The sequence below is a fragment of the Sus scrofa genome, chromosome 2 (genome assembly GCF_054392235.1).
Source record: "Sus scrofa isolate SSC_HxYL_T2T_F1_AM1 chromosome 2, Sscrofa_HxYL_maternal_Yorkshire_Landrace_v2.0, whole genome shotgun sequence".
Classification (NCBI taxonomy): domain Eukaryota; kingdom Metazoa; phylum Chordata; class Mammalia; order Artiodactyla; family Suidae; genus Sus; species Sus scrofa.
Genome location: NC_139384.1, coordinates 71,220,936 through 71,235,854, shown reverse-complemented (window position 1 = coordinate 71,235,854; position 14,919 = coordinate 71,220,936). Strand labels below are relative to the sequence as shown.

The following is a 14,919-nucleotide window of genomic DNA, read 5'->3' as shown; positions in this document are numbered from 1 at the left end:
CCCAGTTAATAGAATCAGAAGAGTGGAGAGGGGATAGAGAAGTTCCCCCATGGGTCGTTTTTAGGTCATTGAGGACTCCACATGGTCAATAGCCTTCAGTCCTCTTCTCCCAGTTCCAACCACAAGTTCATTCTTTCCTTCCCCGCTATGCAGTACTTCTCTGCCCCTAGAGCTGCCTTAGGTCCCCAAACCTAAGCCCCCTTTTCTACCACCTCCCAGGATCATAATCTCCAGGCCTACCTCACAAAGCACACATAATAGGCTTTATGCTTCTACCCAAAACCCATCCACATGTCTAACTCATCCATCTCCCTACCTATTCATTCACACATTCAGTTGATCAACCACTCATCTACCCATCCAGTCAACTAACCACCTATCCATCCACCTATCCAAACACCCACTTAAAGTAACCATCCACCTACTCATTCATTCACTATCCAATTAAATACTTATCCATACAATCAAGCAAGCAAACACCCATCTCTACACACATACCTTCACCTAGTCACCAAAACACCCATCCATCAATTGCATGTTTGTTTGTCTCTTTCACCAGAGAGTTCCATGATGACAAGAGTCATTATAGTTCATCATTGTTTCCCTACTGCCCAGCTCAAGCCTTAAGAAACCTCAAAAAATGTACATACAATACATATAACTGCTTACTCAATTCAAATATTTATTTCCTATTATGATCCAGTCCTTTTCCAGGCAGGCATACCCATTCCAGCTAACTACCTACTCAGCTACTCACCTACAAGGGTGAACATCCAACAAATGCTAACCTATTAACCATCTACCTATTGTGCTGTCCACCCTATCTCTCACCCACTCACCCACACATGATTTAAATGCCCACTCATTTTCTAAGCAACCACCCACAGAGCTTAACCATCTTCATACATACCCAATCCTTCCTTTGTCTGCCTCCCAGACCCAAGTCCTCGCCACCATGAGGGAGCTGGTATGGAATTTGGAGCCCTAGAAAGATGCTCTCATCTGGAATCTGGGCTTCACTGAGAAGCAGATGGTGCCCTAACAATGACAAATACCTTTTATTGAGCACTTTAAACTATGGGTCTTTTACTGTGCAAGGAAAATAAATCCATTTTACAAATGAAGAAATTGAGTTTCTGAGAGAGTGAGGGCCTTAAGGTCACACAGCTGGTGAGAATCTCCTTCCATCACCCCCTCCCATGAGACCTCCAACTAGGGGAGACTTTGAGAGAGCTGAATGGTTGCTTTCTGACTGGCAATACTCAGGGGCAAATAAAAAAACACACACATTGATTTTTACTGGAATCAAGATTTTACTGGGCCACCTTTTAGTGCCAGACTTGTTGGCACCTACAACTCCATTCCCTACTGCATGCCACATAGCGTTGAGGTAGGGATCAGACAGGCCCCTAAGACTGCCTTTTCTCTGTTCCCAGAGCACATTTGGCCCAGTGGGCGGCTCAAGTGGTGTCTCCATTGACGCAGGGTGCTTTGAGTGGCGGGGGCTGGCTCCCGAACCCTGACATCCTGGGAAGAAGCTGCATGCTTTGGATGGTATCCCTCAGCTGGGCCTGAGTACTCTCTATCTCAGCCAGGCGGCACTCCTGGGAAGGCAGAGGCAGTGGGTTCAGAGCCTGGGGAGGGTTGCATCCCAACTTTTATTCCCTCACCCCTTCCAGGTCTGCTCCTGGGCTCGCAGGGATCTCACCAGACTCTTCAGCCTGTGGCCCTCACTGAGTGGAGAATCAAGCTCTGGATCCAATTTTGCAGTCCTGTGGGGATCAGGGGCAGGGACATGGTGGGGAGGGAGAGTCAGAGACTGAGGAGCTCCACTCCAGCTCCAGGTTGAAGCGTCTAGAACTCAGGGGCAGAGCATGGGGTGGAGGCAGAGTTTGTCCAGGCTTGGGGTCAGAGTCCAGATAAGCTTTAAGAAGGGTCTGCCAGATTAGAGGCAGGACTGGCTGGAACAAAAGAACAACCTACCCACCCTTGGAGACAGCCTGGCCAGTCTTGGGTGGGGTCATGACAGGGATGAGGGGGAGCCCAGACTAAGAGAGAGTGGGTCTGGCCCAACCTGTTTGGGAGAAGCTGATTGAGGGCCTGGATTAGAGGACCTCCCAGGGACTTGGGTGGGTGGAACTGACTCAGAGACTAGTCTTAGACAAGTGTGTTGGGGCGGGTCTTGCATAGGGGGCGTGGCGATGCTAGTGTGATTTTGGTAGGAGTGACTGGGAGGAGGGGCCTGAGCTGAATTCTACAGCAAGTCCATCTGGGGGCGGAGCTAATGGAAAGGGCGGGACTCACCTTTCTCCGATCAAGGAATCCAAGTTCTGGAGCTGGCTCCGAAGTAGCTCCTGCTGTTCGCTCAAGGCACGCACGTGGGTGCGGAGTGACTCCACAAGGCCGCACAGGGCCTTCTGATCCTGGCGCAAGGCAGCCACCTCACACTGCAGCTCTGCCAGCTGTGGGGAGGGAGCAGCTGTAACGTGAGCCACAGTCCAACCCCTTCTCCCCAAACACCCTGACCTCTGCGTCCCCTGCACTCTGCCTCCTCACCACCCTGCCGGTTGGGAAATGATGCTTTTGTAGTACAGAAGAGGAAACAGGCTCAGAAACGGCTGGGCTGGGACCTGGGCTTACACAGCACAGCAAGCTCGGTGTTTGAATTGAGACCTACCCATCTTTCAATCTTTTTCCAGTCCTATCTCAACCACCTGTGCGCGGACCTGGGCTATACCTCACCTTGCTCAAGGGTCGGTGAGTGCCCGGAGCCTGTTCTCTGTCTCTCGGCTGGTCCAGCTGGCGCTGCCAGGGAACTGACGGCTTCCGAGGCAGCGAGGCTGAGGCCCCGATCCAGGGCCGGCCGCGGGGCGTGGGTCCCGTGCGTAGGGAGCCTTTGGGTCGCGGCCGGGGCCCTGAAGACGGGCGGCGGCGAGCGGGGCGACCAGCCGGGACGCTCTGTGTGCGCTGCACTGGCCGGGGCAGCCGCGGAGCCTGCTCCTCATCTGGCCGTGGCCGGGCCCAACTACCTGCGCCGTGAACGCTGCGCAGGGACTGGCTCTTGGAGATGAGAGGGGTATGCTTGGGGAGGTCCCGGGGGGCCAGGAAGCCAGGCTTCTCCCCTGCAGAAAAGCTGGGGTGGGATGGGGGGAGTCAGACCCTCCACTGGTTTCCGAGGGAGCCCATCTCTACCTCTGACTAGAGATAATCCCACCCCTGATCTTTTTCTTCTATGTGACCCTGTTGCTGAAGGGATCACATTTGACTTGACCCACTCTGTAACCTCTGCTTCCAATCTGCCTCAGCTTGACCTCTACTCATTTCCTTCCCAATCTGACTCCTTCTTGTCCCTAACCTCTGACCTTAAACTGACCCCGTCTCTGCCTCCTGAAAGACTGACACCCCCCCCCCCAAACGATTCTGCCTATTACCCTTGACTCCATCTGACCCTGGGTCTGGCCTGTTTACAATATGACCCTGTCCCTCACCCTTGATGATGTATCTTAACATCTGATCCCCATTTGACCCCTGGTTTTACCCCATCCACAACCTCGCAATGAAACCTGCCCCTCATTGGTGACTACAATGTCACTTTCTCCCTCTGACCCTAGATGTGACCTCTCCCTATCTCTGCAATGCCTAATCCCCACCTTGGATTCCAGTCTGACCCTGTGCCTCCCCTCTGACCACACTGTGAGCCTCTCCCTGACCCCTGGGATGACCCTGTCTTCAGGCTCTGACCTCCATCTTACACTGATCCAAACATGGCCCTATTTCTGACCCAGGACACCATCCTGCCTCTACTTCTGACTCCAGTCTGACCTTGGTGCTTACCTTTGGCTCCTCCCTCCCAACCATCAGAACTGGACCAGACTTGAGGCAGGCAGGTTACCTGGAGTGGACCTGGACTGGAGGTGGTGGGAGACGCATTGGCACGGACACAGGTACAGGTCGGCCCTCCTCAATGGCATGCAGGATTGTGGGCAGTGGTTCCAGGCTGTCACGGGTTGCCTGGTGAGGCATGTAGAGAAGATACTGAGCAAGCTCTCCAGAACTGGGGGCTCCCAGATCTCTTGCTCCCTACCTCATGTTCTGGGCTCTAGGCTCAGGCCAGACCTGGTCAAGCTCAGCAAAGATGGTACACAGCTGGGCATGCAGGACTGCCAGCTGGAGGGCCAGGTCACTGCTGCCCTGGTAACCACTGGGTGCTGTGTCCACATCCACCATGGCCACTTGATCCAGGAAGCGTTGCATGGCAGGTCCATGGTCCTCCAGGAAGCTATTCATGAAGCTCATGTAGGCCTCTTTCTCACCAAACCTGGGTTAGGGCCCAACTGGGTGAGTCAGGTCAGGCATCTGACACCCCCAGTGCCCTAGCATGGCCCCCCATCCTCCCAGCACCTACGGAGCACAGTTGGCGAGGTTCTGGATGACTTTGGCAATCAGTGTGAGGGTGCGGGCTGGGCCGGGTGCTGGGTGCTCTGGTGCCAGGCCAAAGAGGCTGGGTGACAGGATGGCAGGACACAGGAGCCGCAAGAAGAGAGAGGCGCACACTAGTCGGGGGCCCAGTGCCTCAGAGCCACGTGCCTTGCATGCTTCTCGCCAGCCAGAGAACACAGTGCCCAGCTCTGCTGGGAACCAGCTAGGGCAGAAGAGGCAATGGTCAGAGGGTGAGGATATGGGCATAAGATTCATGGATGTTCAAAGTCCCAAAATCAGGGTCAGGAGACACCTCCATTCTAGGTTCTAGGATTGAAGACATCGGGAATAGTGAGGCTTGGTTCACTTGGGGGCAAGGTTTTTGTATGGTTATTGTGACTACTTCTGGAGTCCGTAATCCTAGATCTGGGGGTAAGGTTCACTAAGGACAGAAGCCATGAGCTTGAGATGTGGCTACAACTGGACATGAAGTTGGGGTGCCAGACAAAGTACATGATATGAAGTAGGATGGGATTGGGGTTATAGGGTCACCCAGGTTCAGAAATCATGGGATTGATATCCTAGGTGACGTAAGATTAGGCATAGAGGTTAACCTAAGATCAGAGGTCAAGAAATTGGAATCTCAGGTTTCCTGTGATCAGTTACATGGATTTGAGGTACATGGTCACTTAAGGTCAGGGGTCATGAGATTGGAGGTAGGGCATCACTGGAATCAAAGGTCATAGCATTGAGGTCCTATGTTAATTAGAATCATGTGGCATTGAATTAGGATATGGGGGTCACCTATAGTTTAGAAGGCAAGGAATTGGGGTTAGGTAGCATGACATTGGTAATGGGTTGTCAGATTTGGCAAATTAATACTTTTTTTTTTTTTTTTTTTTTTTTTTTTTTTTAGTACAAGCGTGTCCCACATATTGTGTCACATTTAACTGGGCATCCTGTATTTTATCTGAAAATTCTAATTTGGAGTCAGGGTTAGTACAGTGGCTGAGAGGCAGTAGTAGACTCAGGTGCTGAGGCCCTGATTCTTACTCGTAGGAGTGGATGATGTTCTCAAAGACCTCCTTGCAGCTGTTTCGAAGTCTGGCCTGGTGCTGGGGCAGCTCTGAAGCCGGACACTTGCTGGGATCCACCTCACAGTCCTCCATTGAGGCACAGAGACGCTGAACGACCTGCCCTGTAGTCCAGCACAACCAGAGAGGGGCCAGATCATGACCACTACAAACAACACGGAGCCTCCAATTCTATTTCCAACTTACTCTGGAGGCACCTAACATCTTGGAGAACCCCCAATTTCCTCCAGCATCCCCAGGACACCGCCCACTGCCAGAATCCAAGGATTCTCAGATCTCCCTGCTCAGCTAAGCTTCTGACCACTGCCCCACCTGCTCACCCAGCGTCTCTTGGAGGTAATCTTGTGCTACCAGCTTCATGTACTCATCGATGGCTTTCGTGGCCAATGTATTTTCTCGGAACAGCAGCGCTTCGCGGCCTCCACTGCGTGCCAGCTCCGCAGTGCCCAGGTCTGTCACCAGTGCCTGGGCATAGTGGGGTCACGTTGCGCTGGGTGCAGACTGGGCAAGGAGAATCCCTGCTCTTGGCAGGTCCCTCACACCCTGCCCCACATAGATGCTGCTCAGGCCCAGCCATCGCTGCTGAGGCTCAAAACAGGCGGAAACCTCCATCCCTCAAAGCAGAAATTTAGGCTTCATAAGCGCAAAGGCGCGGCTCAAGCCCCGCCCTTCGCAGCTAAAGCACAGGCTCAGCCTCTCAAGGCCTCTTGCATATGCTGCTCGAGTCCAGTCTCGCCAAACCCTTCCCCCCTTCCCCTTCGCCCCCAGAGCGCGCGATCGGTCAGCCCTTGGTCACCCGGGTTCGTCCCGTCGAAGAGCCGCACCTGCGCCCGGCCGGTGGCCCGCAGCACACGCACCATGGCAGCTGCCAGTTCCTCTTTGGCCTGAGCTGACAGAGCGAGCTCTAGCGCCCCGCAGAGGCGCGCGTAGTGGAAAGTGAGGAACTCCGCCAACTCCTTGTAGCGCTCAGACGGCAGCACGCGCAGGCGCCGCGCCCGGATCCGCGCTCTCAGCGCGGCGCCAGCTGGTGCCCCTAGCAGCGGGAACCAGCGCTCCAGGCCTGCGGCGGGCGCGCGGGGTACTCCCAACTCTTCCAGCGCCAAGGCCACGCGGCCTAGCACGGCGCACCCCGGGCCTGCTCCGCGTAGCCGTAACGACAGGCGGCGCGCCGGCGGCAGAGCCTCAAAGTGGAAGCGTTCCGCCCAGAAGAGCGGGCCCGGGCCGGTCCGCGGCGTGGTGCGGGCCAGCAGTGCCCCATCCAGCCACAGCTCCGCGCGCACTCCTGGTGACCCCGCGGCAGCCCGGGGCAGCCCCTTTACTTCGTGGACCCACACGCTCAGCCATGTCTCTTCCCGCTCCACGTTGTCCTGTGGACCAGATTAGGAATGGGAGCTTGGCGTTGGTGCTCCACGTTGCGCACCAGAGGAGACACGAGAGGCCCGTGCACCCAGGGCATCGCTGGGCCCTTGGGGGAAGACAGGCCACGGGGTCCCAAGATGGCTATGCGGAAACCCTCTAGCTTTTCTGGGTTTTCCTGGAGAGATCGAGGCTCCAGGGTATGGAGGAGGAATAGCCGCAGGCTACGGACTTGACGACTGCCTGTGGTGCAAATAGGGCTCGGACTGAATAGAAAGTAGAGGGTCACCGTGCAAGGGGCTAGTAATAGATGGAAGCAGGGGAGGGTCTCCGAGGGGTTGCAAAGTGCAGGAGCAGGTGTGTCCAAGGGGCAGGGTTTTGGCGCTGGTGGGATTTGGGTTAGGTGTGAGGGGTGGGGCCCGGTCTGTGGGAGGAGTCTCCAAGCCCGACCTTTGCTCTACTGACCTGACTAGGCTGAAAGTGGCGACGAAGGTCCTCGATCCAGCGGTCTCTCTCAGCAGCAGAGCGACAAGAGAAGCAGCGGCTCCCGCCTGCCCATGTTACCTGTTGAGGAGGGAGATCCAAGGGTGCTATTGAGGCCAAGGGTGGAGCCAACGGGTCAGGTGATGTGGAGAGTTACCTGCAGTTACCTGGAAGCAGTGAGGCTCCTCCAGCAGGCTGGGGTGCAGTGGCCAGACGCGCACGTCCCTCTCGGCGCCCAGGTCCAGCTCAGAGAGGGTGGCCAGCGATTCCCGAGAGCCCAGAGCACTGGGGGGTCTGGGAGGGTGCCGGTGAATAAACTGTCATTCCTGTGCCCTCCCCCCTACACCAGCTCTCTACAGTCTGAAGGGTGGAAGGAGGCTAGGAAGGATTTGAACCAAAATTGGACTTGAATCCACCCCTTTTATTTTATTTTTTTAGGACCACACCTGGGGCATACGAAAGTTCCCAGGCTAAGAGTTGAATTGGAGTTGCAGCTGTGGGCCTACACCACAGGTCACCACAATGCTGGATCCTTAACCCACTGAGCAAGACCAGGGATTGAACCCACATCCTCATGGGTACTAGTCGAGTTTGTTACTGCTGAGCCACAATGGGAACTCCTGAATCAGTCTCTCTCTCTCTCTCTTTTTTTTTTTTTTTTTGTCTTTTCTAGGACCGCACCCATGGCATATGGAGGTTCCCAGGCTAGGGGTCGAATCAGAGCTGTAGCCACCGGCCTACACCAGAGCCACAGCAACGTGGGATCTGAACTATATCTGCGACATACACCACAGCTCACAGCAACCGGGGATCCCTAACCCACTGAGTGAGGACCGAACCCTCAACCTCATGATTCCCAGTCAGACCCGTTAACCACTGAGCCATGACAGGAACCCCCTGAATCAGTCTCTTTTAAAATAAACCCAGCTCCTCATGATGGCCCGTATGATCTTGCATAGTACAGTCCTTGTCCCATTTTGACAATTCTTCACTGAACTACAGTCACACTGGCCTTGTTTTTGTCACTTCATCCATCCTCTTGACCTTTGCACTTACTGTTCCCTCTACCTGGAAGGTTTTTTTTTGCCTAACTTCCATCTATCCCTCAGATCTCAGCTCAAGGGTCCCCTCCCTGACACTCCCAGACCAGGGTATTGACTTAGCTGCTGTTTTTTTTTTTTTTTTTTTAATTTTGTCTGTTATTTATTTATTTTTTAAGGGTGGCACCTACAGCATATGGTATATGGAAGTTCCCAGGTTAGGGGTCAAATCAGAGCTGTAGCTGCCTGCCTACACCACAGCCACAGCAACACAGGATCCCAGCCGTGTCTGTGACCCACACCACAGCTCATGGCAACACTGGATGCTTAACTCACTGAGCAAGACCAGGGATCGAACTCGTGTCCTCATGGATATGGGTTCATTGGGTTCATTGCTACTGAGCCATGATGGGAACTCCTTCAGCTGCAGTTTTAGAGTTATTGTGCCAGATTCTGCCCCCCACCCTTCAATGGAGGTCTGGCTAAGTGTCTTTCAGTGGCCCCAGCCTTGCCCAACAGGGGATATTTGGTGATGCTCAGAATTATGGTAGAATGAGGGGGAGGGGATAATCCAAGCCCCTCCAGCCCCTCAAAGACCCTTACCCATCCCGGGAAGCATTGGCTCCCAGCTCTGACTTGACCTTTTTCTTCTCTTTCAGCCTCTTGAGCAGCCCCTGTAGGGAGGGAGATGCCAGCTGGGGAGGACCCTGTGCTCCCTTCTCAGCTATTCCCCCTCCCCAGATGTCCTAGAACATTTACTGGTCTTGGGGGGATCACAAGTTCAGGCTGTATTAGTAGGAATATTAAAAGCAATCAACAGGTCCTATTTTTAAAGTACCAATTGTATGTTCCTATATTCTAAGGACTTTCCATAAACAAGCTCCAAGAAGGAGCTTCTCTCACTTGATCCATTTGATGGAAAAGGACATTATGGTCCAGAGAGGGTCAGTGACCTATCCAAGATCACCCAGGAAGAGTCCCCCTTTCACTTCTGAGGGTCTGAAAGCCTTTGCTCTCCCTTCCATCCCCACTGGATGTCTTACCCGAATGTTGTGGACCTGGTTGGGGCCAGTGGCCTCTGGCTCAGTCTTTCCAGAGATCCGATCTGTGGGTGGTCGGGGGAGATGGTTGTGGGGAGGTGAGGTCATCTTGGATTCTGACCCACCTTGAGAGGCTCCCAAAATGTCACAGTCCCCACCACCTCTCCAGCTTACCTGGATCCCTGAGGTTCCCCAGGGCTGCCTGAATGCTTCCCTCAGAGCTAGCGCTTCCCACCCGGGCCCGGCGAGGACTCTGTTTCCCAACAGAAGTGGATCAGAAAGGGAAGGCAGGGAGTCAGACAGAGGGAGAGGCGGGCCCTCTCCTGTTATCCCCCCTCACCCTCCCTTACCACTCTTCTGTCTCTCTCCCTTCCTCTCCTTCTCTCCTCTTGCTCATGTGCCCCTTCTTACCTCGTCCTCACCCCCAAGCAGCACAAGCCTTCCATCAAGTAAGGTGAAGGCCCCAATGTTCCAGACAGGCACATCGGGTGTGGGAGCCTCTGGGATCTGTGGGGCAGGGGGCTCCGGCTCTGGTTCAGGTTCTGGGTAGAGGAGGAGATGCTGGGGACTTGAAAGTCCTTTTCTCTCCCTCAGAACAACTTCTGCCCTCACCCAGGCTCAACACGTTTTCCCTCCTAAGTGCCCCCTCTTCCCTATCCACCCAGCAGCCACAACAGGTGTTGGACAAGCCACCACCCCTCTCTAGGCCTTGTCCTCACTAGCTATGCATGGTGGACACAGTCCCATCAACTATGTACCCTGTTCTGTGTATACTGCTCCCCACAACTTGTCTCATTCAATCCTCTAAAAGCCATTCAAAGAGCTATTAAAATCCTCACTGTATCAAGGAGGAAACTGAGAACCCATAGAGTTTGAGTGACTTGCCTAGGGTTACACAGCTTGTGAGTGATTGAGCTGGGTTTCAGACACAAACATTCTTCTTTTAACCAAGACAGTGGGTAGGTCTGAGAGGTTAAAAAACAAGACAGCAGGCTTGGTTCCTTCCATAAATAACTAGTCTAAGGGGAAATGTATTCAAACTTTGAGAAAGGAACAGAAAAAGGGCAGGGTTGAGAGAGGTGGTTGTGCATTAGGTCAGGAAAGTCCTCCTAGAGAGAGTAAATTTGCACTGGGTTTTGAACAGCAGATTGGATTTTGACAGAGGTGGAGGATATAGTGGCATGAACAGCTTGAGCTAAGGCTGGGAGATGGCACATGGCCTGGCACAGGGAAAGAAAGGGAAAGTTGAGAAGGCTTAGGAGGCCTTGGAGGCTGGAGGGGAGGGTTCAGGAAGAGATTGGTGCAGGGCCTTGGGTATCAGTTAGAGGAGCTGGGGTTTTATCCTGGAGGTATGGGGAAGCCATGGGAGCTGTTTGAGCAGAGTAGGAGCAGGTCTGCTTGTTAGAGAGCTCCCACTAGATCCTCTGGAATAGGCAGTACCTGATACCCTGGAGGAAGCTGAAGGGATGCCTCTGCAAAATGGAAGGATGAATGATGGGAATTAAAAGAGCTTTCAGGAACAGAAGGGCTGGATCAATCCTCCCATATTATCTGTCTGTCCCATTGTTTGACCACCAGGGGAATACATGATAACTCCCACCTCTTAACAGATCACACAAAATATGTCCTAGGCTCATCAGTGTAATGCTAGCCCAGGTCCCAGCACATTTTCTGTGACCCCTTACTTTTCTAGATCCTTCTGTGTGACTTAGCCCCATCTGTCATTTTCTTGTTTACTTGTTTACTGCCTGTCACACCTACTATGCTGTGAGCTCCATAAGGCAGGCAGTTTCATCTGTTTAGTTTACTGCTGTGTCCTCAGTGCCTAAATTGGAGTGGGCTTGGAACATAGTAAGTGCTCACAGACTTCTGAATTAATGAATGAAATAAAACACCCTTCAAGGTAGGAATCAGGATTCCAGTTTAACTTCTGGGGAAGCAGAGGCTCAAGAAAGTAAAGAAACTAAGACAGGGAGGCTGGAGAGCAGGACAACAGGAGGCAGCAGAGATGGATATCCAGGCAGGAGAGATTAAGCCTGTGTCATTGAATACAAGGAGAGACCTAGTGAGGCCAAGAGCCATTCGGCATTTGGACAGTGCTACCATCAATCTATTCCCTATCCCTTCCCCAGGTTGGATCCCCACCCTTTAGATCCCTAGCCACCCCCCACCATGCCCAGGCCCTGGGTGAGGGGGAAAGAGGGAAGAGGGCAGCCAGCCGGGCCCCAGCCACTTCCTGTTGGGCTTTTGCACTCCCCACAACTTCCTGTGTCTGTAAGGCTGATGCTCGGGAGGCAGACAAAACCCAAGCATCCGGGCCTCCCAGCCTGGGTGGGGGAGCCATGTACCTGGGGCCTCTGGCTCTGGGTCTGACTCCAGTGGTGGGCTCTTATGCCTCCCCCAGAGGGACTTGGATATTCGGAGGCGGCTTGTGCGTGACTCCTTGGGAGGCGCAGAGAGGACTCGGCGAAACAGCGATCGAGGGGCTGGCTGGCTGCTGACTGTGGTCTCCTGGTGGCTCAGTGCCCTCCCCCATCCTGCAAGGCGGCCCCAGCGGAACCCTCCAGCTCCCTTCTCCCCACCGCCCCCTGAGTGCCAGCGGTAGGCAGTTAGTGGGGTTGGGGCTGCAGGCTGGGTTTGGGAGGCCCCGCTCGACGAGGGTGGGTCCATGGTAGAGATTCTCCTGGGGGATGAGAGGGTGACAATTCTGACCAGTGTCTGCCCACATGTTCTCTTCATTTTGGCCCCTTCCCCACTCACAGCTCTGCCCCCAGGGAATCCCCTTGGGGGTCATACACACGCCCTCTCTTACCTTGATTTCCTGACCAGCCGCAGAATCAGCAGCCGTCTGTCTGCAGCCTGCCTGGCTTCCTCCGGCTGAACGAACGAACGCAACTCCACGTGACCCTGTCTGTCCCACCCCACCCCACAACCAGGTTGGGAGGGCACAGTGGGGGCAGGATTTGAGAGGAGAGGAGGTGACACAGCAGGACCCAGAATCTCTCACTGACTAGGAGGCAGCATATGCCTCTCTCTGAACCTCAGCTGCCTTCTCTTCCAAATTGGCACATGCTGACCAAAGGCTGGAACTCTGCTATCCATGGCTGGTCAGGGTGTAGACTGATTTATCCAAATTTGAAAACTGTTTGGCATAATCTATGAATATTGACTGTACACCTCTTGTCTGACCCAGCAGTGTCACCACTAGGCATATATACCCAAAAGATATGCCCACCAGTGCAATTCATAATAGCCTGAAACTGGAGACAACTCAAGTGTACATCTATTGTAGAATAAACAGTCGTATCTTCACACAGTGGAATATGCAGCAATGGGAATGACTGAACTCATATGAGTCATAAACAATGCCAAGGAAAAAGTCCCAAACAATGAAAAAACACCATGTGGTTCCATTAATATCAAGTTTCAAAGCAGGCAAAACTATGCGTAACAAGTCAGGATGCCGATTTTCTTTGGAGGGGCTAGAGACTGGGGGCAGGGTCGGGAGCACAGAGGAGGCTTCTGGGAGCTTATCACGGTGTTTTTCGTTTTTTTTTTTAAATTGAAGTGAAATTCACACAATGGAAATTTAACTTGTTCTACTTCTTGAGCTGGTTGCTGGTTACGTGGGTGTGTTCTGTTGTGAAAATTTACTAACCATACATTTTAGTGCCCTTTCCGGTATCTCTGTTATACCTCAATGAGTATTTACTTGAAAAAAGAGGTGGCCAAATGCTGTTCTGAGGAATAAGCGAGTTAACGTGAGAGTCAATAGAATCTTGGACCACTGGCCTAAGAGTGGGTTCAAATGCCAGCTGGTCCTTCTCTCACTGTGTGACCTCAAGCAAGTCACTTCCTCCCTCTGAGCCTTGGTTTCCTTATTTGCTAAAGATGATGGTATCAGTTTAAGAAGATTCCTAATGGGAGCATTTGTTTATTCAGCTAATGTTTTCTGAATGCCTACTATGTGCTAGGTACTGGAGAAACCATGGGGAACTAAACAAACTTGGTTCCTGCCCTTCTGGAGCTCACAGTACAGCAAGGGAGAAAAATCGTGAATGTAAATGCAGGACATATCTAGCTGGTGAGGAGGACTTGGTAGAAAATAGACTGGAGTAGAGGTTGAGCAGAAGTGATGTACTTTGAGCTGTAAAAATCCAGGAAGGGGGAGTTCCCATCGTGGTGCAGTGGTTAACGAATCCGACTAGGAACCATGAGGTTGCGGGTTCGATCCCTGGCCTCGCTCAGTGGGTTAATGATCCGGCGTTGCCGTGAGCTGTGGTGTAGGTTGCAGACACGGCTCGGATCCCGCGTTGCTGTGGCTCTGGCGTAGGCCAGCGGCTACAGCTCCAATTGGACCCCTAGCCTGGGAACCTCCATATGCCACGGAAGTGGCCCAAAGAAATAGCAAAAAGACCAAAAAAAAAAAAAAATCCAGGAAGGCATCCTTGAGGAGATGGCATTTGTGCAGTGCATGAGGAGTTGGTCATGGGAAGAGCATGCCAAGTGGAAGGTAGAGTTGTTCAAAGGCAAGGTGACCAGAATCCACAGGATGGGATGGATAGGACTACTGTCATGGCCTGTGCAGTCATCCAGGACCCATGCTCAGAAGGACTCTGCACTGCAACTGATCTAATGCTCAGCTGCCGCTATGTTGAAGTTCTTGCTTTTTGGACAAGGGGCCCTGCATTTTCATTTGGCACTGGCCTCAAATGTTCTATGACCTGTTCTGAGAAAGAGGATCTTCAGTGAGGGTCAAAAATCCTTGGAGTTTCCCTTTTGGTGCAGCGGGTTAAGGATCCAGTGTTATCACTGCAGCAGCTCTGGTGGCTGCTGTGGCGTAGGTTTGATCCCTGGCCCAGGAACTTCTGCATGCCGAGGGTGTGGCCCCCCCCAAAAAAAGGGAAAAAAATACTTCTCCTGGAGCTGAATGTGCTCACACAGGTGCACACGCCTATGCTCTCCACATTTATATCACATGCTGTCCACTCACTGCACACACAGGTAGAGTCTCCCTGTGTTCTGCCATATCTCTGAGCCTTCACTCCACACTGGCCCTGCTCCCAACTCCCTGCATTTGTGACGGAGGACTTTCTCTGACAGGTGGAGTCCACATTTCCCATACAGCAAGCAGCCCCAAGGTGCCAGCAAATTAACACCTCCATGAGAGCAGCCCTCAGCCAGTGATTGTGGAAGTTGGAGGATCAATACTCCAGCTTCCTTGCCCTTTGGGTGGGATGACTCTGAGGTGTGTGCCCTACACTGCCTCCCAGAGGACTCCCAGGGGGATTGAGTTCCACTTGCTTCTTAGTCCAATAAGCCTGATAAAACACTCTTTCCAGGCTGCCTTCCTTTTTCCGTGTGGCTTCCTTATTCCCCAGCTGATATATCTTGGCATCACTGCACAAACTACTTGCACTGGGATTCTTGTCCCCAGGTCTGCTTCTGGGCAATCCCAAAGTGAGACAGAAGGCGCAAATGCAGATG

General features: G+C 53.0%; 1 protein-coding gene across 2 annotated transcripts; it reads right to left on the bottom strand.

The window, feature by feature from the left end:
* Nucleotides 1-1,293: 1,293 nt before the first annotated feature.
* RASAL3 (RAS protein activator like 3) lies at nt 1,294-12,306 on the bottom strand. Of its 2 annotated transcripts, XM_021083615.2 has the most exons (18): nt 12,245-12,306; nt 11,781-12,115; nt 9,844-9,974; nt 9,607-9,685; nt 9,436-9,497; nt 8,996-9,066; nt 7,520-7,646; nt 7,335-7,433; nt 6,338-6,880; nt 5,834-5,978; nt 5,473-5,617; nt 4,406-4,642; nt 4,117-4,318; nt 3,893-4,011; nt 2,743-3,133; nt 2,305-2,462; nt 1,709-1,772; nt 1,294-1,604 (listed from the first exon to the last, which is right to left on the bottom strand). In XM_021083615.2, exons 2-18 carry the CDS (start codon nt 12,100-12,102, stop codon nt 1,461-1,463), a joined length of 3,039 nt encoding a protein of 1,012 aa, XP_020939274.1. In that variant the 5' UTR covers nt 12,103-12,115; nt 12,245-12,306; the 3' UTR covers nt 1,294-1,460. The 2 variants fall into 2 exon arrangements, with proteins under 2 accessions (XP_020939274.1, XP_020939273.1); XM_021083614.2 differs by having other exon boundaries at nt 11,781-12,306.
* Nucleotides 12,307-14,919: the final 2,613 nt, after the last annotated feature.